At 39.2% G+C, this 12,469-nt stretch overlaps 1 protein-coding gene across 10 annotated transcripts in view; it reads left to right on the forward strand.

Moving 5' to 3' along the window:
* The window catches only part of XPO7 (exportin 7), a 92,264-nt gene that overhangs the window by 42,000 nt on the left and 37,795 nt on the right, over window positions 1–12,469 (forward strand). For 5 of the 10 annotated variants that reach the window (XM_084997578.1, XM_013990257.3, XM_013990258.3 and 2 more), the window contains exons 1-2: window positions 9,534–9,603; window positions 10,142–10,288. Coding sequence is in view for 7 of the 10 variants with exons in the window: in XM_013990257.3 (XP_013845711.1) it covers window positions 9,583–9,603; window positions 10,142–10,288 (168 nt within the window). In the remaining 3 variants the exon portion in view is untranslated. Of the gene's footprint in view, window positions 1–9,533; window positions 9,714–10,141; window positions 10,289–12,469 lie in introns of those variants that run through there. The other 5 variants (XM_084997575.1, XM_021073572.2, XM_084997581.1 and 2 more) reach the window with 2 other exon arrangements.

A 12,469-nucleotide genomic window follows, 5' to 3' on the forward strand; every position in this document is an offset into this window, starting at 1 on the left:
ACCGCTTTTTTTTTTTTTTCTTTTTTTTTTTCTTTTTTCAACTTTCCTTCCCCTTGTACAGTTTCTGTTTGTTCCAGGTTGCTCTTTGTGTGTCTGTTTGGATTGTGATTGTTAAAAGATAAACTGAGGCATATTAAAAATTTTAAGCGTTATTTGAGCAAAAATCAATTCCAATCAGGCAACATCCAGTCTAGCAGATAGAAAGGTGCTCTGAGATGCTGTACACAATGAAAGACTTCAGGTGGGAAGGGAGCGGGAACAAGAAAGTCATACCAAGCAAGAAAGTAGCTTAGTTACTGCAGTTTGCTTTAGGGGATGGCAAGGGTCTGTCAGGCAGATTGCCTCACTGGTGCTAATCAGGCAATTCCTGATTGACTAGTTTAAGATTCCATTTCTGGGAGAGCCGAAACTATAATTAATTTCCAGCTTTTTAACAACTATCTTCAATGTTAAAGGGTTTTCTTCAGAGTTCTGGTAATCCTTGAATATTTCCTTGAGAAATAATCAATTGAGAGATAGCAGAGCTGATGGTTAGCTCTAAGTGTGAGGTGAGGCTCCCATGCTTGAGGCACCACAGTTCAGGAGTCCAGCTGTGCCATTTGTTGGGTAACTCCCATATCTGTGTATCTCAGGGATTTCCTTTGTGATTCTCAGGGGGAATCTTCTAAACTCCTGCGGAGAGAGTGCAGTCAGGACGCTGGCATTTCTGGGTAGAAGGTGCCCAGCGAGGGAAGGCTCAGCAGCATTTGCTGTAAGTGTAGCCACTCAGCTGGCCTGTTAGCTCTCTGGGGCCCTTACCCTCAGAGCAGTGTTTGGACTGGCGTGGTGACTCCCAGGAGAGAGGAGGGGGTCATTCAGAGGCATGGAGCAAGGGAATCTGTCTTCTCAAATATACTTTTACCTGTTCCTCCTTGCTTTGGCCACCCCACTTTGCCTTAACATCTGAGCATGGAGTGTAAATCAGGTTGGCTTTCAAGACTGTAAATTGGAGTTCCCCATTGTGGCTTAGCGGAAACAAATCTGATTAGCATCCATGAGGTTGCAGGTTTGATCCCTGGCCTCGATCAGTGGGTTAAGGATCCAGCATTGCAATGAGCTGTGGTGTAGGTTGCAGACACGGCTTGGATCCAGCGTTGGTGTGGCTGTGGTATATGCCGGCAGCTCTGATTCAACCCCTAGCCTGGGAACCTGCATGTGCCTCAGGTGTGGCCCTTCAAAGACACAAAATAAGTAAAAAAGTGTAAATCATTTCTGGCTGGTGAGACATTTGGCTTTGTTGAGTCAGTTAAGCCAGTGTCTGCTGATTTTTCTGCATTCTACAATTTTGCAGCTCTTGTCCCCTACCCTTGTCTTCTGTCATAATTCTTGTGGGATTATGATTTTTTTAAAAAATCCCTTTAGTGTTGTTTTAATTGGGTTTGGGGAAAGAACAAGATTTAGATATGTGGTCAGTCTGCCTTTTAACCCAGAATCCTTTAGAAGCTTTTTAAGAATTAGACATCCACTTATGCAAGACATTTTTATAAAACTCCTATTGTGTGCCAGACACTGAGGCATGCGCTTGTTCTTTCTGGACAGGACAGTGTGTATATTAGTTCATTTACTGAAGTCACAGTACATAAATAATTAGTACAAATGGCCATTTAAACAGACATTTGAGTCCACTGTGCAAGAATTTGAGTGTTACAGTTATGTAAGTTAATAAACACCCCTCTTTGAAGAAATCCTTTCAAGAATGGCAATATAGTTCTGTTGCTACGGGGAAATATGTGCTGAATACCCACCCGGTACTGGAAATGGGTAGAAATACAACTGATCCTCATTCTTTATGGTAGATTGTTCTTTAAAGTCTCTGAGAACACTGAGTTAGCGAACACTGAGCCATTTCTCCTGTAGGATAAATAGGATTAGGTTCCTGCCGACCTCTGGTCACATTTTCACCAATCAGCCAACCTGTAACCTTGTTCTGTTTGTATTTCTATTTAAAGGCATGTTCTTAACACACCTGAGTGAAGCTTTATCTAACACATGTTTTTTTCACACAGCCTTCTTAAGCTTAGGAACATTAGACAGCACTTCAGCATTATGCTATGGGGCCATTTTAAATAGTAAAATCAGCAACAAAAAGCACATAACTGCTAAAAACATGGCATTCAATAAACTGCAGAAATGATACTTGTTTACAGTGTGAGAGCTGAAGCAAGAGCACATGGCATCCTTATCTTGTTCAACCTCAGCTAGGAACCTGTGTGTCAGGCCACTCAAAATGTTCACCATTCTGTGCATGTCCAGAAATGACTGCAAAATCGCTGCAAGTTTTTATTTTGGCGTTACAAATAAATTTTAACAAGTAAGTAAATTTGCAAATAGGGGACCCAGGAACAATGAGGCTCAATTGTATATCCTGCCCCCTAGCCCTGCAGGAACAGGCATTTATAAACCACTGTAAGAAAAACTGCACATTTTCTGTGCATTTATGCATATGTTTAAAAAAGCTGTTGTTCTCCAGTTTTTTTTTGTAGCCAATGTACTCCATTAATAGCAAGTGATAAACTCAGTAATTAACCATTTACATAGTTACCTCATTGACTTTTACCATCTTTTGAAATAGACATTTCAACTTAAAAGAGATGAAAACTAGTTTGAAAGATTTGAGTAACTTATTCACACTCTTGCAGCTAGTAAGTAGGGGAGTGGGGATTTGCTTGACATCTGATGTCTTTACTACATCACACTGAACCTCCAGCTCCAAAAGACTCGTGGTCCTGCTGCTGGATCAGCAGATGTTTGTGAGTTGGAAAAGTTAACCTGGGTTTTTGTGTGTGTCTATAGTTCTCTCTTTTAAAAAATTTGCCCTTTTATTTTAGTGATCTTTTTAATGTTAATATTTGCTTATTTTTAAATCTGATTTACTTATAATTAAAAGCATCAAACTTTAGAACTAGGATTATCTTTGTTAAATAATATAGTAAAATCCACTTATTTTACACTTGAGAAAACTGAAGCTCCAGGAAATAAAACTGGCCCAAAATTACACTGTTACCAAGACCAATATCCAAATTGCTTAACTCTCAATCTGACTCCTTTTTCTTTTTTTTTTTTTTTTTGGTCTTTTCTAGGGCCACACCAGCGGCATATGGAGGTTCCCAGGCTCGGGGTTTAATCGGAGCTGTAGCCACTGGCTGACGCCACAGCCACAGCAATATGTGATCCGAGCCGAGTCTGCGACCTACACCTCAGCTCACAGCAATGCCAGATCCTTAACCCACTGAGTGAGGCCAGGGATCAAACCCACAACCTCATGGTTCCTAGTCAGATTCGTTAACCACTGAGCCATGACGGGAACTCCTGATTCCTTTTTCTAAGTTTTGTGTAGCTGCTTGTACTCAAAAGATTGTTTTAGTCAAATTTGGCAGAATTAGCACCCAAAGTCAGGTCAGAGTCTATTGTTATGCTATATGTTTACTACTTTTTAACTCTGACATCTGGGAGTAAACCACTGACATGAGACAAAATGACATTAAAGCAGGTGGAGAAAACTCAGTTGTCCTGCAGGGGCCAGGCTCTTAGGAACTGTAGTGAACCTAATAGCCTGCCCCCACGAGACACTACTGTCCTTTGATTAGTTGACACTTGAAAATGCCGGTCTAGTGTAATTATATCTTCCAATTTTTCATGGAAGGCTAAAAAACCAGATATTATCATGGCAGCTGCGTCCAACTTGAAAGCTACACTGTAAGATAAAAACCAAAAATGTCTGTGGTCCAGTTTGAGGCTACCACTTTGAAACCCATACTCAGGAGGATTCTGCTTACACTGCAGCTTTCATTCCTCTGCACTGTCAGTGACTATAAGAAGGAACCAAAACCACTTTGTAGCGACAAGTTAAGTGAAAACTCTTGAGTTAAATGTATAAGTCAATAAGCCGGGCACAGTGAGTCTGGCTGTTTACCTCATGAAATAATTTGTTTATATGTGTTCTGGCTGTGTGCAAACATCATACGTGTTTATTACAAGTTAGGATTGATTCATACTTTGAAGTTCAGTGTAGAATTTTGCAGACTCATATGTTAGCAGACTTGCTGCCCTTATCTAATGCATGCAAGGCTCTGGCGCTGCATTATCACCTACTGGAAATATGTATTTTATCTTGTTTTATGGCAGTGGACATTACACAGCATCTGCAACCAAAAAGCTTTACTCACCTTCTCAGTACTCTCAGAAATAGAATGTCTCCACATGCATCCAAAAATCTTATTTATTTCCTGAGCAAATAATGGAGTTTCCATTCTAAAAGCAGGAATTGAAGTAAAACTAAAGCATTCTCAATCTAATGTGTGCTTGTTAGTTATTGATGAACTTCTTTTCCATTAGTATCTGAAAGTAATAGAAGAGTGTAAATAACTGAAGAATTTCGGGAGAACTGTGTGATTCATTCTTTTTGTCTTTTCTCCCCCCGCCCCCTTTTTTTTTGCCTCAGCCCGCAGCATGTGGAAGTTCCCGGTCCAGGAATCGAACCTGTGCCACAGCAGTGTCAACTCCGGATCCTTAACGCACTGTGTCACAAGGGAATTACTCAATCCGTCTTTTGTTAAAGCTTCTTATTGAAGTATAACATACATACAGAAGAATACGCGTTATAAATGTACAACTCAATGGGTTTTCTCAAATGAGTGTGCCTTTGTAATCAGCACCCAGGTTAAGGAATGAAATATGTATCCATACTACTGCTACGAACATTTGGCTTTCACATTAGGGAACTATTACTTTTAGTGCTGCCATGAACATTCTTGTGCAAGTGTTTTGGTGAACTTATTAGCATGTATCTCTGTTGGGTATGGAATAGCTGGGTTGTAAGGTATATTCATATGTTTAGCTTTAATCGATCCTGCCAGTTTTAAAATGAGTTTGCACCAGTTGAGACTCTGCTAGCAACATTTGTCAGTTTCAGCATCCTAACCAGTGTTGGACCTTCGCTTTGTCATTTTAGTCATTCCAATGGGTATCTCGTTGTGGTTTGGATTTATGTTTCCTGATGACACTGAGATTGGGGACCTCTCACTTGCCATTAGTCCTTTGGATTTTCTCTTGTAAAGTACAGATTTAATTCTTTTGCACTGGCTTTTAAACTTTGAAATTTTCAAAAATAGACAATTTGCATATAAAAACATTTCATTCAAAGAACTAGCTACTTTCTCCCTCCTGCCCCCAATTAACTCCACCGCACTTAATAATAGATCTGCTGATACGTATATAAAACCAAAATGGCTTTGATCCACAAGATTGCCTTCTAGTTCTTATAAACAAGAGGAAACCTAGCATAGAATGTTCTTTTCAGCCCATTTAAACTGTAAATATCTATTATTGGTAAGAAACAACAAAATAGAAGTAGTAATAAACAGACGTGCTTTTTTTTTATGTTTGGTTTTGTTTTTGTTTTTGTTCTGCTTTTTTTTTTGCCTTTTTTTGTTTGTTTTTTGCTTTTTTTTTTTTTTTGCACCCACAGCATATGGAGCTTCCCAGGCTAGGGGGTCCAGTCTGAGCTGTAGCTGCTGGCCTACACCACAGCCACAGCAACACCAGATACAAGCTGTGTCTGTGACCTACACCACAGCTCACAGTAACACCAGATCTTTAACCCACTGAGCAAGGCCAAAGATCGAACCCGCATCCTCATGGATCCTAGTCTAATTTGTTTCCACTGTGCAACAACAGGAACTCCCAAACAGATACACTTTTTAAAACTTCAGTCTTGGGAGTAGCTTTGCCTTTTTGGTTTTGTGAATTTGCTTTATGAATTCTGATTGGAAACGGGATCAGCTATTAATTAGTAACATGTTCCTATTTAGAGGAATTAATTTAGAAAAAGAAGGTAGCTTAAATTTTTCTTTTATCAGAGTTCCCATCATGGCTCATTGGTAACAAACAGGACTAGTATCCGTGAGGACGCAGGTTCGATCCCTGGCCTTCACTCAGTGGGTTAAGAATCTGGCGTTGCCGTAAGCTGTGGTGTAGGTAGCACACGTGGCTCAGATCCTGCGTGGCTGTGGTGTAGGCCGGCAGCTATCGTTCCGATTCAACCCCTAGACTGGAACTTGCACATGCCTGCCGTACAGCCCTAAAAAAAGAGACCAAAAAAAAGTTTATCTGTACAGTTGTTGGGGTTTTTTCCCCTGTTTACAAGTAGTATCTGGTTGTGGTCAGAAATTCAGAAGCTGTGGAAATAAGTAACGGAAATTAAAAGTCTCCCATAGTCTCACCTTCCAGAGGTAATTGTTGGTATGTCTTCATCCAGATTTTCTTCTATGAATTTGCTAATGTATATCACCATACACTGTTCTGTACTGTTTTGGCACTTGCTTTTTTATACTAACAGTAATTCTTGAATTTTTAGATGTTAAAAATATGTATGATAACTGTATACTCATTGACAATAGAATGTCTTATTGAATACATAAAAATTAAAATGTAGTTAGTATTAATTTTTTTAGCCTTACTTTTATACCTTTAAAATCTTTCATTTTGAGGCAGGTTCAGTCTGCATCTTTTAATTTACCCAGCACAGTGTTTTCCTAATAGATAGAAAAATTCCAACTAAGGAAGATCTAAATTAATGGAGCTTATGAACAGGTTGAAAGTGGCTTTTTATATTTCAGGCATTCTAATCATGAAAACTCAGCTACCAAATGTGGTCATTCTAACTATATAGTCTTCATGAGAACGTCTCTGGATTGAGCCTGTACTTCGCACTTTGCAGTAGGGTGATGCTTCTAGTCATTCAGGTGGTTTGGGCAGCTGACTCAGACCAAGGATGTGCTTTGTAGAGAGCCTACAGATCTGACCAGTCATCTAAGAGTTATGCTTGTTTTCTAGCTCACTGCTCAGCATTACTGGGGATGTCATCAAATCCTTCCTAAGAGCGAGTATCCTGGTTTCTGATTGGAAATCTCCAAGAGGGTTTTTTGGTTTGTTTTTTGTTTTTAAGCAGAGGCTAATTAAAAAGTATATACAGTTAGGCTTTTTAAAAAAGCAATATATTACAAGTTGAAATAAATTCCAAGGTATTCTGCTTTGTGGATTAGTACAGCATCTAATGCACAAACAGAATCTTCATTTTCCTGTAACCTACAGGTAGCTCTTCAGATAAATCATTAAATTCTGAGATCTGTAGTCTCAACTGGTTGCACTTTATACTAAAATGAGAATAATTGAGCTACATTTTTCTCTATCCAGGTTTAAAAGACTGTATAAAATAACCTTTCATATTAAAGGAAATACATTTTTTTAAAATACCTTTATTGTAACTGTTGTTGGTGATAATGGTATGGTTTAGGTTTGGGAGTTTGACTGTCTTGAATATCTCGGGCTAAAGTAGCTTTGCTAGTAGAAGATTGCCTTCCAGTTTTGTGCAGTATTTCACCCAAACATCCTTTTACGTTCCAATGAGACCAGATGGAAGTTTCTCTGTGGATTATGGGTTTGGCAGTCTCAGGAATAGAAAATAGTCATTCTTCTCTGGAGGCTTTTCTGTGACTGGACTGGCATAGTGTAATAGATGTCCTTAATAAGAACCAGTTGAGTAGGAGAAGGGAATATGCCAAGGTGGGGGGAATGGGGCGCTGTGTTTGCTGCTAAATGGGAAATAACTAGTTTTAATAGCTAATCAGTTAATTGTAGGATAGCTCGTTTTATTCTGGGTTCTCCCAAAAAGGTGATTCAAAATAATCTATTAGAGGACTTCCCGTGTGGCTCACAACAAAATAATCTATTAGGTTTGCTTTCAAAACATTAGGATCCAAGAGAGTAAGTGTCTCATTCCCTCTCCTTCCATGGGTAGTATGGGCAACCCAAATAAAATGACTATTAACCCTGTGCTTTGTAGATGTTTCTGCTAATTGTTTGGGAAAATGAAATTGTTTCCATTTTGTTCTTCTGGAAACCAAGAAATAGAGCTATAGTTCTTCAAACTATGATCAGATTACTTTTTTGTTTTTTAAACCATCTCGTTTCCTGACTTACCCCGCGGTATGATGTTGTCTGCTAAATTAAAGCAAATCAAAACAAACAGCCAAAAGGCCGCTGTAACCTGCATGTAGGTTTTGATCAGTAAGGAACTCACAGTGACAGATGCTTAGCCATTGTCATCCCAACTTGCTGTAATAGACGTAAACAAGAGTTGCACTGGGGGAACTGCCGGGAACTGATTGATCAGACTTTAAGGAGAGTCATTATACCTTAAGCAGCCTATTTAAGGATTGTCAAAGGTATTGGAAAGCTCATAGCTCGCTAACTGTGGAGGTTATGAGGCTGCTGCTGCAGCTGCCTGATAGACCAGATTTTACAGCTGTCTTTTAGTTTTAGTTAGGGTGTCTTTCTATCGCTCTCCTCTGTGTTACCTTTTTTTTTTTTAAATTTGTTCCCTTTTAAGTTAATCATTTCATAGGAAGGGGGTAAACAGCCTGCTGGGTTGAAACAAAACCTTGTGAAGATTTAATCCCTTGCTTGGGAATGTGGGGATTTATAATTAAACTGATTTATTTATCAGTAGGGTGTTAAGGCCAGTGCCGTCAGTCATGACACCGACTTTCATATGTATTTTATGGACTATATGTAATTAATTAGCCTTATCCTCTATTCCTTGTGTTTGTAAGCTATATGAAAAAAATCAAATCTTGCTTCTAGAACTTTCATTCCTTGAGAGAGGGCTTTGCAAGTACAGTTTTCTCCATGCTTTTTAATTGAAGAAGGTGTTAAGTAGGACCCCTGGAAGTCAGAGGGGAACAGATTGAACATGAGCCTAATCAGAGTCCCAAGATATTTTGAAGGATGGTTTTTTGGTTTTGTTTTGGAGCGGAGGTGGGTTGGTTTGTTCTTTGGTGAGCTCTCTGAAGTGGGACTGATCTTAGAGTGTCAATATTTGTCTTTCTTGTTGCCTTTAGGTTAGTGTTCGAAATTTATTAATCAAAATGAGTAAAATAATGTATCCTGGCCTAAGGGCTTTCCTGCTTAGTGGAAAAGCTGTGATTTATAAAGTCACAGCATAATGAAATAAAGTGATAATGAAAAGCCTTGGGCAGACTGGCTGTATAATACATTTTAGGCTATATAGGTTGGTTTGTCTAATTATTATTTTTTGTTCTTGTCCAGACTGTTGTTTCTAGTAATAGGATCCCTCAAACTATTTAAGCCAGATCTTGCTTGCTACTGTAGGAAATAGGCTCAGAATTTCTTCTTAGAAATCCAAACTGCTCCTTTAAAAACTAACAGATGTTTGCCCTCCTCTCCAGTCAGTGAAAGGCAACAGTTACTCATTCCTTTCCTCTGCTTTTAAATGCCACCCCATTAAGTGGAAGTAGATTTGCATCCCTTTGGGGTTTTGACTGAAGCACACGCCCATCCCCTTCCTGCCTCCCTGGAACTGGTTCAAGATTTGGTGAGAAGGGTTTGTTTGGAGGCGTTCCCCATCTCTTATCTCTGTCTGAGCACATGCTAGGGTTGAATTTATTTTGACCTTGCCTTTTAAATTTAGAACCAAAGCAAGAGTTTAAAGTATAGCAGAAGAGAGTCTGCTGAGCTTTAGACATGAGGGATCCGGGGAGGAAGGTGCGTACTTGCGTTTTGAAGCTTTCTCATAGAGATTGGCCATCTTTGTGCGAACACATAATTGTAAGCTGGTAACTACTAGCAAAGGGAGAATATTTAAACCTATAAAGGTCTGTGTGATGTTTATATTGTGTGTTTATGTGCTTAATTTTATGGCGATGACTCTCGTATTTATAATTTTGAGATTGATGGCAGAACAAGTAAATTCTGAATTTTTATTTGAAGGCCTTTTGGAAGAGCTTAGGATGGGTATTTGCAGAGAAAAGTGTATCATTTGTGATTGATCTTTAAGGGGATGACTGAAAAAAGTATATAGATACTTCAGGCATGTTATCATTTTGATGCATCTCTAAAGCATCAAATAAAGAGAGCTGTAAATGGTTATTATTAGGTAAAGGTCACCCAGATTCTCCTCCAAGTCAAGAAGCAAATCTCTCTTCTTTCATTATTATTTATCTTTATGCAGTAATTTTAAGCACAGTACTTTGTATATATATAGTAGGCTAGACTGATTTCTTTTTTGACTGATCTTTTCCAGAGCCTGGCCCAACTAGAGAATCTGTGCAAACAGTTGTATGAAACTACAGATACAACCACTCGACTCCAGGCAGAGAAAGCCTTGGTTGAATTCACCAACAGCCCTGATTGCCTGAGCAAGTGCCAGCTACTCCTCGAAAGAGGAAGTGTACGTAAGATTTGAAAAATCCTCAAGGGTGTAAGGTTCAGGAAAATACGTTCTGGTTCTAAGTTTAGAGGTGGATTGACATAACTTCTGTTCCTCAGTTTTCCTCCATACCTCTGCCTTCTTAATTTCACTTTTAAAGTGCATCATACCTACCAGGTTGGGGGGGAAAGGCTTTACAGCCACATCAGAAAAATCTCATTGAGTGTTTATTTTTGTCCTGTGATTTTTCATCTTGAATCAAATTTCTGGAACTCCTTTACTGTTTTTTACACTTAAGTACCACTACAAAGAAGACACGGCTATATATAAATGACCTTTCTTATCCATGAAGTCCGTGTTGCCTTATATGATACTTCGTCTTCTAAGTTTGTCCTCCCCTGTACCACAGCTGCTTCTTAATGTCTTAAAAGTAAAGGGCAAGAATGATCTTGACAGTGAAAATTATAGGAAGTTATAGTTTAGAATGGAATTAGCACCTCTTCCAGGGTAAAAATGGCATGCAGTGATCAAAGTAATCCTTTTCAGTGAGCAGCGATTTGATTAAGTTAATATATTTGGGCAAAATGGAGGTTTTAGGAAGGGTAGGAATCCAGCCAGTGTGTCCTTAAGGGGCATCAAGAGAGTTAGAACCTGTTTAGACCGGCAGCACTTTACTGGAGACGGGAAGGAAGTGTGAAGAGAGTGAAAGCAGTGAATTTGTTGAGAGCGTGCAATTCCAGATGACTTCATTTTTTAATTTGTAATGGTAGTATTAGAGAGTCTATGCAGTAAATAGAACAAATTACAGTTGGCTAAACAACATCCTTTAGTAGCCGAGGGAGCTAGCTCTTTGCAAGTGTCTAAAGGTTACAGAGTCACAGTTAGAGATTGTGTCATAATCCATTCTGTTCCACATGTAGGTTTGTTTTTTGTTTTTTTTTTTTTTTTTCTTCTTCCTCTTCTTTTTTATGGCTGCACCTGTGACATATGAAAGTTCCTAGGCTAGGGGTCAAATCGGGCTGCAGCTCCCATCCTACGCCACAGCCACAGAATACTGAATCCGAGCCGCACTGGTGACCTACACCACAGCTCACGGCAACACTGTATTCACCTCCTCACAGAAGGTTTCTTAACCCACTGAGCCACAATGGGATCTCCTATATTTTGTATTTTCTTTTCAGTCACTTGATTCTAGGATTGATCAACTTATATTTGTACTGTGGGATATACACAGCTAGCTTCCATTTGACTCCTGCTAGAACCCCATGGCATCATCCCTGACACTGTTAACTCCAGTTTCTCATGTTGACAGTCAACAGACTGGAATAAAACAGGGTTGGCATAGTACTAGAAACGGTTATAGTGGATTCTTCCATTTTTAATCTCTGTTGACTTCTTAGTGATTTAGGAGATTTATTGGAATTATGTGCAGAAACCAGTTACATGTTATATATAGTGTGTAGTTTTATGCACTATTTCTATAGTTGTAGTAGCCTCTTGGCATTATTAGTGATTTGATACTCCCACTCTAATCACTGTGTTCTAAACACCATGTTCAGGGGTGCTGAATAAAAATCATATATCAAAGTCACTTTCATAGATTTTTTTTTTCTATAAGCTTAAGTTATTTTTATAACTGATGGCATTAGGTAATGCCTATGGATAGCCTAGTGTCTTAAGGAATTTTAGTTTCATGGAAAATTATGTCTGGCCCTTGATTAAATTATCACTATTGTTGTTTTTATTATTATTTTGTCTTTTTAAGGCCACACCTGAGGCATATGGAGGTTCCCAGGCTAGGGGTCCAAGCGGAGCTGAAGTCACTGGCCACAGCCATAGCCACAGCCACAGCAAATGGGATCTGAGCTGCGTCTGTGACCTACGCCACAGTTCACAGCAACACCAGGTCATTAACCCACTGAGCAAGGCCAGGGATCGAACCTGTGACCTCATGGATACTAGTCAGGTTCATTAACTGTTGAGCCACAACAGTAACTCCTGATTAAATTATTCGGATGATGGGGTTCCCTTGAGGCACAGCAGGTTGAAGATCTGGTGTTATCACTGCTGTGACTTGAGGGTTTGATCTTTCACCCTGGGAACTTCATGTGCCGTGAGTACAGCAAAAAGAAAAAATAATAGTAATATTTTGATGATTCAGAGTCTGTCCCTGTTATATGATATTATATAGTATAGCCACAT

This window comes from Sus scrofa, chromosome 14 (genome assembly GCF_054392235.1).
Source record: "Sus scrofa isolate SSC_HxYL_T2T_F1_AM1 chromosome 14, Sscrofa_HxYL_maternal_Yorkshire_Landrace_v2.0, whole genome shotgun sequence".
In the NCBI taxonomy this organism is placed as follows: Eukaryota; Metazoa; Chordata; class Mammalia; order Artiodactyla; family Suidae; genus Sus; species Sus scrofa.